At 46.9% G+C, this 16,139-nt stretch overlaps 1 protein-coding gene across 1 annotated transcript in view; it reads right to left on the reverse strand.

The window, feature by feature from the left end:
• The window catches only part of unc5cb (unc-5 netrin receptor Cb), a gene marked incomplete at its 3' end in the record, with an annotated part of 111,155 nt that extends 95,217 nt beyond the window's left edge, over positions 1-15,938 (reverse strand). The window contains exon 1 of the mRNA XM_084486381.1: positions 15,360-15,938. Within this exon, the coding sequence (XP_084342507.1) occupies positions 15,360-15,417 (58 nt within the window). The 5' untranslated portion in view covers positions 15,418-15,938. The remainder of the gene's footprint in view (positions 1-15,359) is intronic.
• Between the last annotated feature and the right edge of the window lie 201 nt (positions 15,939-16,139).

The following is a 16,139-nucleotide window of genomic DNA, read 5'->3' on the forward strand; positions in this document are numbered from 1 at the left end:
GTCCCTATAGGACCGCTAACGTATGGAAACTAGCCGCCCTCACATAGCACCAGAAGCTCCCACGTTTTTCATTCTGTCTTAAACAGCTCAGCTCAAGGGAATAGGAGGGGAATGTGTGTGTGTGTGTGTGTGTGTGTGTGTGTGTGTGTGTGTTTGTGTGTGTGCATGCGTGTAGGTGTATGTGTGTTTGTGGGCGCGGGGGGGTCACACTGGAGTACACAGTGTGGTACTAGTTAGAGAAAACTCTCTCTCTCTCTCTCTCATTTAGAGATTACACAGGAAGAAAGAAAAACACAGCCTCACTCAACTTTTTCTTCCCCCTCTCTCCGTCCTCTCTTTCTTTCGGTAGCTAACTAGAGAGCAGGAGGGGTCCGCAGTGTTTCCACAGTAAACACCTCCCGCCCATGTAAGCACGTCTAATCACAACAAGATGGCGGGCCGCGGTGCCGATTTAGCTTGTAATCGCATCATCCCAAAGTGAGATGAGTGAGTTTAAGTGGGGTGGAAAGGGGGTTAGGCTTATTGCTGTTTTGCCAGTGATCGAATCAAACATGTCTGTCGGCTTTGTTGCTTTTGTGTCTCCCGAGAGACCTTTTGTCACACAAAGGACAAATTTAATCACGTGGGCACTGTAATACGGAAAACCTGGAGGATACTTGTACTCCTTTTGTATTATGAGGAACAAAAGAAGAAAATTGCGACATTTACAAACATCAAAAAAAAAGAGGAAAGCTCAGCATGACAGGATAGGAAAGAGGCCTCCATTTTCCACCTGAAGAAGCTTGATAGCTACTTCCCCGGCAACAATCGGACATATCCAACATGGCCCTCTCCCTCACCCCTAGTTAGGTTCCTGTGTGTGTGCGCCTGTGTGTGTATGTGTGTGTGTCTGTATGTGTGTGTCTGTGCGTCCGCCTGTCCGTCTGTATGGGTGCACGTGCTTGTGTGCATGCATGCGTGCATGTGTGGGTGGGTGCACGCATGTGCATGTGTATGTGTGTGTGTGTGTGTGTGTGTGTGTGTGTGTGTGTGTGTCAAAGCTGTGCTGACCAAATCAATTAGACTCAAGGTCTCTAGTGCTTCAGGTACACAACCCCCGCCCACCCCCCTCACCCCCCGCACCCCCCCACTCCCACCAACCTATCTAATAGGTAACCAGGGTGGACACCACAGACTGACCGGCATGACGTTCCCTGGGTTTGACGTGGGCCTCCGAGATTCCTGCAACACGATACTACACATTCTGTCAGGTTCCTATTAAAACAAACTATAGCAGGGGGGGGCAAAAAAAACAGGAGAAAACAGAAACACAAAATGTGTTCTTCTTCTCTCGCGCCTCTCGAATTGGAGCCAACGTGGAAATAAACTGCCAGCTTGGAAAAATGGAAAAAGGGGAAAGCCTCAAAAAACAAAAGCAGGTTGTTGCCGGTGACTGGTGCTCCACGGAGCGGCGACATAATAGGTTTCAGATTACCCACACGCACCCACGTTTACTTTCCACCAATGCTGACAGGGGGGGGGGTGGGGGGGGGGGGGGGGGCTGTTCGGTAGGAGCTCAAACCACGTCCAATATTCATGACAGACTGGTTCTTTGAACATCGCGGACGGGTCTCTTGCCAGACTTTGGCTTCTTTTTCACGAAACAAAGAAACACGCCTCACACAAACACACACACACACACACACACACAAACACAAAGAGTCCTGAGAATAGCTCTGGGTTAATGTGTCTTGAATGTGTCTCAGGCACACTCTCTCTTTCTCTCTCTGTCTCTCTGATTCTCTCTCGCACAGTGTCTCTCAGCCAGTTTAAGCTGCGGTGGTTTAACACTATGCGGCTTAGGACTAGCTGTGGTATCTCTGTCTCCTTCCTTGCTATTTCACACACACACACACACACACACACACACACACACACACACACACACACACACAGGCACAAGTACACACACACACACTTCTTGGCTCTATTATTTCCCTGGTGTGGTGCTGCTTACTGACTTTCTCGTGTGTTTGGTGCAGCTAACAAAATAGGTTTGTTGAAAATTGCATGAAGGAAAACAAGGCGGCCACCTTCAATGCTTGTTCAAGCAGTCTTGTAAAAACAAGGACCGCCAGTCTCTACTTAGTAGCGCGCTGCCGTGCCAGCGCCAGGCGTGAAGCAACATTTGTGGAACAGGATTCCGCTGGGCAAACGGGCGCGCTTTTTTCCGGGACGGTTTCGCACTTAGCCGCTACCGCCGTTTACACAGGGTTAGCCGTGGTCGCGCTCCAGCCTTGCCCCCCTTCTGCTAACAACCAGCCCCATGCTAACTCACCCCCTCCTCCACCTCCTCCTCCTCCTCCTCCTCCTCCTCCTCCCTCTCTGTCTGCTCTCTACCTTCCACGTATCCGCTTACCTCATGTCAGCCCTAAAGAACCCAACCGGGAACCCCTTTGGCGTTCACCGTGTCACCATTGAATTATCGGTTTCCGCTGCCACAAGCCCCAGCAGCTCTGCAGCGCGGCCATTACGGCCTATCGGCTTACACACCGCGGCACGACTGCGTTACAGCTGGGTATACAGTATGGGGTCACGGGTATTATTGTACAGAGACCGGTGGAGGAAGAAACCCGTCATCTCTCTCTCTCTCTCTCTCTCTCTCTCTCTCTCTCTCTCTCTCTCGATCGATGATGATGATGCTAATGATGACTTCACTTGTGGCCGGGGCCATAGGCGACCGGAGTATGGTTCCTATTGTATGTTTAGCTAAGGAAAAAATGGATTCTGATTGAGTTTATTATCACTATTAGTAGTGCTTTTGGTGAGGCTGATGTTTTGGCTTCGCCAGACTTGATGCTATAAGTGTACAATAATAAGCCCACGCGTGTGAGTGAGTGAACCGGGTTTATTTTTCCTCCCCTCTTACTCCACATAAATCTCAGATGCACTGCCTGCGTATAAACCCTGTAGGCCTATGACAGCCCCCAAGGGACAATAAGGAACCGACAAGGGAACGGTGCTACTGATTTCAACTCAAGGAATGTCGCAGTCGGTAATAGTTGTAGTAGAGTAGCAGTTGTCGTAGCGATAGCGTGAATGTGTTGTATAAAGAGTAAACACAAAATAACACTTGCGAGTCTGAAAAGGAGTGTTTTTGGACATGACTCTTGTAGATGTTCTGGAGCCTCTTGCACATATCCAATGCTGTTTGACTTTCATTTGCAGGAGTTGTTTTGAGGGTAATTACACTGGCGCACCACAAGGTATGTGCAGTGCATGTAGAAACAGAGGCATTACTTGTGAGGAGTTCAGACCTCTTTCAAAGTCACGGCATGAAAGCCCTAAAAAGCCCCAGTCCGGGAAGAAAAGAGCAAATAACTGATGCTCTCACTGTCGGGAGGTCCTTAATTAAAAAAAGCATTATTTGATTTTTCTTTATCCCCGCCTTTACAAGTCATTTCTTATCTTTGTCATTACCGCCTCATCTCCATATTCGTCTGTAAACAAAAAACGGCCAAAGATGAATCCGTCCCCTTTGAGGTCGTCCAGCTTACGAACAATCCGTGCAGCACGTCAACCAAGTTTCACGTCCGAAACTTCTACAAAGTTTATCCAATCTCGGCCTCGACACAAACGGTCCTACAAACATGGTGTTGGTTCTGAGGGACTGCGGGGCTGGACTGTAAGAACCCTGGCGGTGTGATTTACATGTTGAGAGTCATAAAGAGCCCCTCCACAGCGGGGCGTCTGTCTGGGCTCCGTCTAAATGAGCCTCGGTTGAGCTCTGCGCCCTGAACCCCACCAGCCACCAGCCACCACCCCCCCCCCGCCAGTGAAACACTGGCTGCCGTTGCTCAGGGGGTCTCGAGGGACTGATCGCATAGATATGGCACACACACAGGGCTCACACACACACACACAGGCACACACACACACACACACACACGCACACACACACACACACACACACATACACACACAGGCACACACACACACACACACATACACACACATTAAAATGCACACACACACACACACACACACACATAAAAATACACACACCCACACCCACACACACACATACACACACACACACGAGGAAGTGCTGACACACACACACAGTCATCTTGAGTTGCAGACCAGTAACAAAGCCCAATGTGAAGGGGAAAAACGAGGTCACGCCTTTGGGGCGACCGAACCGTTGAGTGTGTATGTGTGTGCGTGTGTGTTTGCGTGTGCGCACGTGTGTGGAGCTAATAGTTTTATACAGCGATGGTTCTTTCTTTGCTGCTTCAGATTGACTTTGGGATCATTGAAGCCCTGTCCTACAAGCTGCCGTTGACCTCGAAGAGTGGGCAAAGTATAAGCTTTGATGACTCGGATGGGATGACTACACACTCACTCACTACACACATGCACACAAAAACACACACACACACACACAAGGGAGAGACAAATGAGAGCCATTGATCACATTGGCAATGATGGTCAGAGCTGTACCGATAATATCGGCTGTAGCGACTCTCGCGTCACGCTGGCTCACGACTTCTTGTCCTTGTTTTGATGGTGGGTAGGGCATGGGAGGAATCCATCGCTGCATCACTGCATTCATTTACTATTTGATCATTTAGCAAACAAATTTAAGTGGCATGTACACAGTTTTATTTTATTTTAGATGGGAGCAGCTAGGGGTTAGGGCATCTTAGTAAAATGGACTTGGTTGGTTCCAAATTTGAACATGACAGTATGTTTGAATGAAATCAATGAAAGAAACATGCATTATATCACGTCAGAGACGTTATCTAAAAATGAATAGAAAGGTGCAGGCTTTCTGAAGGATGTCTGAAAGTATAACATGGTTCGAAACCCCAAATATTTTGTTTTCCGGGATTCAAACATCTAAACCACTGACTAGACCATCCTGCCCCAATTCAGTAAAAACACGAAAAATAAAAAATATATACACACACGCCAGTGTTCTTACTCAGTCTGTATGCCGCCCTGAGCTGGTTTACGCTCTGGTAATTGTTTCTACAAGTCAGTCGGGCAGGTCCGCAGATAACAGACGGAGGAAGAAAAATGAGAGGAATTATGAGGAAGATTGATTTCCGGGATGAATGGTCCGGTGTTCGCACAGGGTTTATCCGAAACAGACTTTCCCTCTCAACGTTTCAACGTCTGTTATTATTGAGAAAACACACAGGGAACTCACACGCACACAGACACACACACACACACACACACACACACATATCAGGCACTGCAGCTGCACCGGTACACACACACTGGGAGCCCATGGCAGGCGTGTGTGCGTGACATAGGTCAGATTAGGAAGGGTGGGGGGGGTGGGGTGGGGGGGTGTTGAATGAGGTGATGAAATGAGGCAGGGGCACGAGGTGGCTTTGGGGGGGGGGAGGGGGGCTTAACTATGAGGTCATGTAAATAGTTTGGAATATCACCTCAGCCTGTGCAGTAGTTGATTACTGGAACATTCCCCAGGACCCGACCAGACCAGAACACACACATATACATACAGAGAGAGACAGAGAGAGATTGTGCGCACAAATGTGCGAGTGTGCAAATGTGCATGTTTTGAATAACAGAAACCAATTCCAGCAATGTTCTTTTCCCCATGCTACATCCTCAGCATCCTATAGGATGGCCGTTTCTCATTCTTCTTCTCCTACAGCGAGTATTGTTCAGCCTGGCCCCCTTTGACCATACTTCTGTGTACTGACTTCTGTAATTTAAACCAGAGGCCATGAAATCTCCTGTGGCATCTTAATGCAGACATATCGCCATGGAGCCCAGAGTCCAAGAGAAGGATGGAGGACGGAGGATAGAGGAGGAGTTTGGTGGAGAGGTTAGGATCCCCACATTTAAGCCCCCCCATAAACAAAGAAAACAGACACAAACTTGTATCTGTGGCAAGGCTTTCCTTGGATACTTCCAGTGAGACGAATGGAATAACACAGAGCGGTTAAGCAGCTGATAGTGGATGTGGACTGGAGACAGGAAGTGGAGAGACAGGAAGTTGGGGACAGGCCGTCTATGGCTCTCATGTTTCAGCCCAGGCCGTGGGTCGCATGCCCCCCCCCCCCCCCTCCCTTATGTTCTGCTGCTGACATACACAGACCACAACCCTTCCCTAGATAGACACGGCCCCAGGTCTGGAAAACAAGACCCCCCACCCAACCACACACACATTAACACACACAGGAATAAGGCGCATAAAAGCAGTGTAAAAAAAAAAGGTGAACCTTGTGTTTATTCATGTGTGTGTGTGTGTGTGTGTGTGTGTGTGTGTGTGTGTGTGTGTGTGTGTGTGTGTGTGTGTGTGTGTGTATGTGTGTGTGTGAGAGTACTGTATGTATACATTCCATTGAAGGGGGGGTTCAACAAAAATATCTGTCAGATTAGCTAATCTGCTTGTTTACGGACGGATAGCGTTTTCCATTTGTGGTAAGAAAAAAAAAAAAGGCTAGTTCCATTCTGCAAGCCTCGGTTTGGAACGCAAGACGGGGCAAAGCCAGGATTAAGGGTTTAGCTTTGTCAATCAGAGACACCGTCGTAGCACAGATAGCAGCTAGAGGTTTTCATGCTTTACAGTGGATAGGCAAGGCTGACAGTTTAGAGCACAGGTGACTTTCTTGTCTAATACTACCTGTCTAAACTATCTCCACTGCTATTGAACACTATATCCCTCTATAGTGTGCGTGGCCTCTAGCAGGGATGTATGTGTGTGTGTGTGTGTGTGTGTGTGTGTGTGTGTGTGTGTGTGTGTGTGTGTGTGTGTGTGCTATTCTCATTCACAGCTTCAAAACAGCTTGTCTTTTTATTTTGGGCTACACCAATTGAAAAACAATAATTGAAACAAATGATTAATAATCATAAAAGGCCCTCTCAAATCAACCTGCGTGAGTGATTTACTAGTAGCCACTGTCGATAACGGCTCGTTATGGCTGCACTCTCGAACCCTTCCTCTTTCTCTCTCCCTCGCTCTCTCTTATCTCTGTGCAGCAGTTGGTGGAGCCTACACCGCTGTGGTGGTCCACCCAGACCCCTTTCCCCCCTGTTGGGCCAGGCACCGCTCTACAGGAAGCCCGGGCAAACACTGGTAAACAACACCAGGGGAAAACCCGGCACGGTACAGTCATCAGGGGCCCCTTTACCGCTCATCAGCACCTTGGGTTTATGTGTGTGTGTGTGTGTGTGTGTGCATACGTGGGTGGGTGCTTCTGTGTATGTATTGCGGTATCCCTAGCTTTAGCCAAAGCATCTCAAATCCTCTTCTCCCTCGGGCTTCCTAATTCTCCTTACTAGCTGTGGTCGTGTAGCATCACATCACACTATTCAGGTTATTTTTGTGGGTTTCTTTATTTTTTGTGTGCCGTGCCTACAGTTGCATCTGCTATGAATGATGCAGAATGTGAAGGTGCAAGAGATAATGGACGGCTTGGTCTGTCAACATTGAGAGGACGGGCGTATAAAAGCGATGCAGAGTCATTTCTTTTTTTCGTAGAATATATGACAAGATTGTCAGATGAAAAAGAGTATGTGGGGCTGGGAGGGGGGGTTTATAAGAAGTGATTCCTGTTGAAATAACCTGTCCCCTCTAGTGTGCATACAGCTGCTGCCAGGCATATCAAGAAGCAAACATGTAGCAAATGTACGAAACACCCTTGTAGAGAAAGTGGCAAGGGTGTTCAAATCCCAACTAAAAGGCACTGGGTTTGATGCCGAACATCCGCAGCATACTAGTAGGCATCCTTGAGCAAGATACCCAACAGTCAAGTCACTTCGGCCATTGGTGTGCGCAAGAAAAGATTTAAAAGACCAGAACAGTAGCTACATGTCTCATGAAAATCTTGTCTCCCCTGTTGGAATTCTTACCAGTGCCACAAGTATGTGGGAGGACATTTAGTGGTGATGCTCTAGCATAAGGGCCATGGTGCCACACTGAAGCCAAATTAAAGGACAGCAGTGGAGTGCGTGCACTTATACTCACTCATGCACTGCTCTGTCAGCCCCAATGCTTCTAATGTCACGAGGAGGGCCACTTAACTCGTAATCACTTCTCTCTCTTGCTCCCTCTCTCTCTCCCTCTCTCCACCCGTTGCCTGTCTCCCCCTTTGGCTCGCTCTCCCCTCTTTCTCCGCGTCCCCTCTTCAACTGCTGAGCACACAGAGTCAGACACTCGGCTGTGATCCCTAATCAAAACCTGAGGAGGCAGGGGGATCGAGGGCACAGAAGTGTGGTGCTGCTGGTGTTGGTGGTGGCGGTGGTGTTGGTGGTGGTGGTGGTGGAGTTGGTGGTGTCACACCATCTTTGGCCCCCTTTGGATTGATCCTGGCTTTGGCGAGGGCCGCGGGATCACCTCCCGATCGAGGATAATTACTCATCATTTCAGACCTCTTCAACCGCAGATGGAGGCCAACTTTAACCGTTGTGACAAAGTCACAAAGCGTGTGTATCAGTCAGGTCACCGTTATTATCAGACAGGATCACTACCTCTTCGCTCCTCGAGTAGCAATAGAGAGACTTTAGAGGGCTTCTTCTTTTTATAGTGGGTTCCAGTGGCTGCCTGCTTAAGCCATCCGTGTTTAATGGCTGTCAGAAGTTTCAGTTTTACAAGCCAGCCAGACTGTGCCATGTGACATTCTACCAGTGTGCGAAATACCCTTCAATATTCGGGGGGGTCCCCATCTCCTGATTGTTGCGCAATATCGATCTAAATTATTCTTATGCAGTAGGCCTATAGCAGTGGTTCTCAAACGCGAGCGTTCTCTAGTGGTACGAACGCGGAGTATGAACGATTTTTTTTTTTTTTTTTTAAGTTGAAGCAGAGCTGGGTTCACCGTGTGACACATGCTTTTGCCTGCTTACACACACGCCACACATCCAACAACAATAACAATCCTGATCGCTCCCCCCCCCCCCCCCCCTCAAAAATCCCGATCGCATTGTTGACGGTTCATTTATTAGCCTACATAAATGAACTGGCTACAACAATGAAACAATAAATTATTTACAATGCTCCGAATGAGCACATGTGTGATGGCCGTGCAGTGTTTCCCACACATAGGCCAATGTGTGGCGCTGCCCCACAGATTGAACAACGAGCGCCACAAATTGATTCCGCTTTTCTTATTTATTTTTACTTGAACGCGTTTTTTAAATGTAACTCCGCCAGCCCGTAATCGCGCCCCCGTAATGCTGCCAGTCCGACATGTTCCCATTCCGACAGTCCTGTGCGCGTATGCAAATTAGCCATGTGCGCCAAACAGAAGAAGGGCCCTATCTTGCGCCCGGCGCAATTGACTTTCTACACCGACGCATGTGTCGTTGCTAGTTTGCACCCGGCGCAAAGCTGATTTTCCCCTTTACATCGTCTATCTCCTCATCTCCGAGTGCCACCTTTTTCGATGTGAATCCGAAGTGTGCCAGTGATAAACTTTGATTTTGCTTTCGCTTGTTAGCCATTGTTATTGACGGCCTACGTCATTGCTCTGGGCTCTCGCACATGGCTAATTTGCATACGCGCAGGCGCAGGACTGGTTCAGCTTAATGTTAAACAAATTATTATTATTAACATTTTTGAATTATAAATACTTGACATGGTGATCTCTTAAACACATCATTAGTGACAATAAAATTATTATATCATTTTTTTTAATTTTTTTTTTTACAAGATTGAGACCCCCCCCCAGGTTTTGCTTTTGAGTCTTTCAGGGGGTCTCAAGGGGTTAATCGGGGGGGTCCGACCCCCCCAAACCCCCCCGTATTTCGCACTATGCATTCTACGTATTTTATGTCAAAAACAGCTCTTTTGTAGTTTACTTTGTGTCACTCACTACCTGACAGTGTTTTGTGGAAATAAATACACAAACAGAAGCACTCAAGTCAGTTGGATGTAAACAACAGAGGGACACACGCACAAAGACACCCACAGAGACAAACACGGACACGCTGCAGCCATAATATGAGTGTGGTCGCCTTTTGCGTTTCAGAAATTGCAGTATATTCCTCAGAGGTCGGCACTGAAGAGCAATATCTGTTAAGACCAGACACAGGTCAGCCGGTCTGGCACAGGCCTCACTCGTCAAGTGCTGCTACTTGTGCCGCGGCGGCTAATGGACTGCTAATAGAAGTAAATGTAGCGCCCTGAAGCTCCCCTGTAGTCGAGAGTGTCACGTGGGGGTGATTAATGACACGCTATGCTCCACTCGCCCTCCCTACCCACCCATCCGCCTACCCTGTGATTGGCCAGCGCCCCACTTCATATCTCTCTCTCTCTTTCTCTTTCTCTCTCTCTCTCTCTCTCTCTCTCACCCATCCATTCCACCACACTTCTAACCTGTTAACTTCCTGACCTCCTTCCCCCCTTGCTCACCTCTCCCTCCCTCCCCCTTCCCACTGTCGCTCCCTCCCTCCCCCTTCCCTCTCCCTCTCTGCCTCCCTCCCTTCCACCATCCCACTCTCTCTCTCCCTCTTTCCCTCTCTCTCTCTCTCTCTCTCTCTCTCTCCCTCTCTCACCCATCCATCCATACTGCCCCATTCTAACCCCCTCTACTTCCTTTCCCATGATGACTGCTAGCTAATCTTTGGTCAAGTGTGGGTCACCTTTTTCCTGTCCCCTACAATCACCCTGTTTCTTACTTCCTCTGAGAGGTTTATCTGTAAATTATTTATCCTGTGGGGGTCTCGCAGTGTAGATAACAGCCACAGAGGGAGGGGGAGGGGAGGAGGTAAAGCGGCAACCCAAATTACGAGCGTCAATATGGTAAACTATGTTATCGCAAACATTATGCAATATCGATTTGATATATGACCATGTGCTTACCATTTTATGCAGTGCAACGGAGGGGGGGATATCATTAAAGTTTAACACACGTGTCAGACTACAACTAGTAGTTCATTTCTGCTGTTTCAACCATACACAACATTTCTAGGGTTTCGGGTTTAAAATCATAATACATTTACACATCAAACCATCGTGAGGAGTCCATATCCCTTTTCACAACACCAAAGAATTGCGAGGAATTATGGTCCAAAACATGCACAACACTTTCTTTATGTACCTGCGAAACCAGAGCCACCCAGATATTGACACGTCTACAGTAAGGTGTTCAGCACTGTTTGTGTGGGTGTACTCGTACAGCGTGCCGCAGACGCACACTATAACTAATTAACCTTCGTGAAAAGCCCCGCGCATGACGTCAAGGGGGCCGTGCGCACGGAGCCGATCGCATGCAGCTGCTTTTCACAGTAATTATCACACCTGGCCTGGCTCCCGCTCCTGGGGTCCGGGGTTCAGTCGAGATCGAGAAGCACCATGTGTTTCTGATCCCTGTCGGATCTGATGGCAGAATACACACCACCACCACCACCACCACAACCACCACCGCCGCCTTCGCTACCGCGCCAGGTGGAGAACACGAGCTGTTCACGTGGCCCTTTTGCTATATTCGTGGATATGGAGTGTGCGAAGGGAGTCAAGGAAACGAAGCCTGATTGTCGATTTTATATGCATACTTGTTGCCTTGCATTCAAGCGCCTCCGATGTCACTCAGGGGATTTTGGATTAAGAGGTTTGCTGTTGGCCGTTATTGGATGTTATTGGACTAACATATGTGCAGCAAATTTTAACAAAAAGAAAGATAGTCGTTCTGTTGTCATGAAACCCAATATTTAGTCATAAATAAAGGAGTTGTGTGGTCATTTGCCTGAGTGTGTGTCTAGTTGCATGTTTCTTTGTTTGTGGTGACATAAATGGATGGGGGGAGGGGGGGGCAGTATCTTTAACTGTGCATCAAAGTGTGTTGGATACTGTTTCCTGTTCCCAATAAACCATGCGAGAGAAAGAAAGAAAGAGAGAGAAACAGAAAGAAAGAGAGAGAGACCAAGACAGAGAGAGGAAATCAATCATTGTAACTATAATCTTATAAAAAAGAGACTAGATGAAAGCGAGAAAAAGTAAAAATTAAATACATAAATCAGAGCATGTTCACAAAAGCCTCAACATTGCGAAGTAACATCCTGATATACACACATACCCTGCCTTCACACATGGTGGGGGAGGGTCTGTCCGAGGATGGAAGCAAAAACCCAACACCCACGCAAGCACACACACTCAAACACACCCACACACACACCCAGATAGAAGTGTGATCTTGTTATAGAGCATTGGCAATATTGCAATATAACACTTCCTTGCAAATAATGCACTTTGATTCAGGTCACACACACATGGGGTTTGATGTGAGAAAAGCCCACACAGTGGAGAAAAAATAAAAATGAAAGCGAGCCGGTCCCAAGAGGTCCACTTCCCGGTCCAAGGTGACCTGCATTAACCAGTGCCAGATCCGTCCCGTGCCAGCCACAACAGAAACCGTGTCCTCAGCATACGGCAGCATGGTCATTTACACCACAACATGCCGTATTATCATACACAGGACAATGGGCATGTGCACGTGATGATTAACTGAGAATGACCCCACTGATCAGCACACCAACGTCAAGGCTTCTTCATCCCGCGTTGAATCCACAGACAGCCAGCCATAGCGCACATATGCTGCTGGAAACCCCTGCTGCTTTTGACCAATCCTTTTGTAAACCATTTGAGTGATTGTTACCATGCCTGCTTCTGAGGACATAATGAAACGCTGAACTACGAACAATGGTTTAAAGACTTTTCTTTTTTTTTTACAAAGCAACACATACACACATGTACGACCACATACACTTACAAACAATACACACGCAATCACACACTTCTAGATACTCTACAATTTCTGTGGAGCCCATGGCATTACTGTTGTTATGGTTAGGGGTTTGATTCTCTGCTAAGAATGACTGTGTGTGCACTCACAGTATTGCAAGGGGTTTAGGATTAAAAACCATCCGCGGAATGGCATTCATGTGTATGTGCCTCCTGTCCAGCTCCTCCATACACTGCACACACCGCAATGTCAGAATTGTGAAATACCTGGCAGGTAGCATTTTGCAGATAACCCCCCTTCTCCATTGTCCACCAAAGTTCACCAGGTTAGAATTTGACATTTTCTTTCACCTCTTTCACCTAGCGCTAACCAAATGAAGCAACAACGGACTCCTTGTAAACATGCTGCTTTAGCTACTTCAGTGTGTTCCGCACTTCAGTGTGTTCTCTCTCTCTCTCTCTCTCTCTCTCTCCTTCTCTCTCTCTCTCTCTCTCTCTCTCTCTCTCTTTCTGTGTTAAGGCTAGAAGACTAGAAGTATATCCATGTGAAAAAACTGGTTTTCAAATCGATGCTCATAATTATGAGACTCAATAGCTATTCACTGAAAAATAAATTGCATCTAGAATTTGGAAATATTACTGAAAATAAAAAAGTAAGTCAAGCAATGTACTATCAATTACTATCTTAGTTATAGATCCGTTCGGTGTAAAATAGCATTGTATGTGTAACAAGAAAGGAAATGTATGTATTTTTAGAAGGATAAGATTACATGGTGACTTGTAGACTAAATACCATTCAGCAAGCATGGAGCAGCTCCACAAAACATCTCAGTCATAACCTTGTTATTCAGTACGGTCTGAAACCAAATCACCATCTCTGTACAGTATGCAAAGGAGGTCAAACGTGTCACACACACACTCTCTGCGAGCCACTTTAATCACCACCCGTTTCCTTTTTTTTCCATTTATTTTTACACTACAAAAGCGACTCTCCAGCAACTCGGAAATGAACACACTCACACATTCATTCACACACACGACACACACACACACACACGCTGAAAAACACACAACATGCACATACACACACACACACACACACACACACACCTCCAGTCCCCAGCACTCCCCCCAAAAAATGTCAGAGCCCATTAATTAGTCTCCAACAACGTTCGTTTGGTGTATCGACTTCTTAATGGACACCGAGGAACCCTGTTCTCCTCGTTCCCATCCCGTCAATGACACGGCCCTCTCTGGGGCTCTGGAAGTGGGTATTATGTCATCCAACCCCGTCCCCTTCAGAGAGAGAAACCGGAGCTGTTCTGTTTTTCTCTTGCTCTTTTTTTTTTCTCTTGGCTTTTTTTTTTCCTGCCTTCCCTCGGTGCTCATTAACTATGTAGGAGTGTGATGAAGGGGCCACGGCAGACTAGATTGAGCTGCTGACAGTGTCTTTCCCAGTGCTGCAAAACCCACTACCCAGAGCTCGCATACCCCCTAATGGTGTTTTATGCCGGCAAGTCCTAGGTAAAGCCGTGGCTCACGAGGAACGAAATAATTATGCTTAAGACATAAAAGGAGAAAGAGTTCCCGGATTTAGTTTGAGAACCCTCACTCACACTAGGACTTGATTTGACGGTGGTGCGACGGAGTGTCTAAGTATGGGCCATTTTGAACCCTGCACTAACAATAGAGCAAGTGGCCACCTACCTTACTGAGCACTGGTAAATTACGTTCACAGAAGCCCCCCCCACGCATACACACACACACACACACACACACACACACACACACACACACACACACACACACACACACAAACAGAGAAACACACACACAAACACAAATGCTTCTAGTTTCAGCTCCATTTTGTTTGACAGACAATGTGAGTGAAAAAAGAGAGGGTTTGGTAAATTGCTTTAGGTGTTCCAGCCCTTTTTCAAATAACAGCTAAAGAAAAACAACCTGCTAGACTGACTATGCTCTGACAAACTAACTATCTATTCTATAAAGGCGTATTGTTAATATCTAAAACTATAGAGCATCAGAGAGTATGGAAAATGTAGGCCTATGATTCACTAATAATTGCATCTCTACATTAGAAGGTGACTAGGCCTATTAGGAAATATTGAAAACCAAAACCCTCGTGAATTGACTTATAAAGAAGTTCCAAAATAAAAGACAAATTTTCATCATGAACCTCCCAATGTGACGACATAAGGTATTACCGCATAATCAAAAGTAAGCCTAATTGTATTATGAATAATTAAGATCTACCAATTTCGAGCATAAAAGCATAGCCAATGATTTCACACTTTTTTTTTTTATAAATGTGTGAAATAATTGTATTTCGCCCACAGAAGATGTTACTACGGATACAATGAAGGATGTTGGACAGCGCTGGAGGCAGAGAGCACTTTCACACGGAACGCGCTCATCGCGTTCCACATTCAACCGCACCGCACAGAAAGATGCCACCGAATTCCCACACAAATAAAAATAAAAATAAACCTTGTTTTATATAGCCTACATACCGCTCAAACCACAAGACATAAGTGCATGGCGTAAATGCCCATGGTGCTTCTGTTTCTTTAACTTGCCTTGACTTTTTTTTTTGAAGGTTGCAAGGTTAGGTAAACGTTGGGCAGCTAATAATTACCTTGAGCAGCTCCAATATCCATCAGGAGAAGCAGCAAAACCCTGTACAAGGTCCGCATCTTGCTCACGGATCTCGGAAGTCTTCTTCTTCTTCTTCTTCTTCTTCTTCTCTCTCTCGCTCTCTCTCTCTCTCGCGCTCAGTTTCGGCACCGTAGCGTGGGGATGATGAGGAGTCAAACTCCGTGGCGAGGCAAGTCCCCGGCTCTTTTGAATTAACAGTTTCTCAAACAAAAATAGGCGACCTGTAGTTCATATAACTTGGAAATGAGACGTTATCCTCAAACCAAGAACCCAGAGGCGCCGTAGAAAAAAAATATCCAATACTTTTGGAGCTGGATGAAACGTTGACAGTATAGGGAAAAGAGGCGCGCGCATCGCCTTCAGTTTTAGAGGATATTGTGTTAAAATGTTCCTCCTTCTTGCTTTGCCTTTCAGGGTTTTGTTGGTTGGTTATGTCTAGACTGTGTGTGGTTTGGAAGAGTTCCCCGCTGAATCACTGCGTGAAGTCCCTCTCCCACCTCACCTTAACGTTAGCCGCGAATACGGACGAAAGTGCACGCACCGCGTCTCGCGCTCCACTGATGGAATTGAACGAGGGACTGGAAGGCTTGCGTCTCGTGGGCCACCTTGCTACCTCGCAGCCAATCCGAATGCGCCGGTATCAAAACCCGGCATGGAGTAGGAGAGAACCCATATGGAATGGATGTTGTTGTTTATCGACTCCCAGGATTGATGGAAGCCCCTCGCATCCATCGTTTATGACAACGCTTAATGTTGATTG

This window comes from Micromesistius poutassou (assembly GCF_964030765.1).
Source record: "Micromesistius poutassou genome assembly, chromosome: 22".
NCBI classification, from domain to species: domain Eukaryota; kingdom Metazoa; phylum Chordata; class Actinopteri; order Gadiformes; family Gadidae; genus Micromesistius; species Micromesistius poutassou.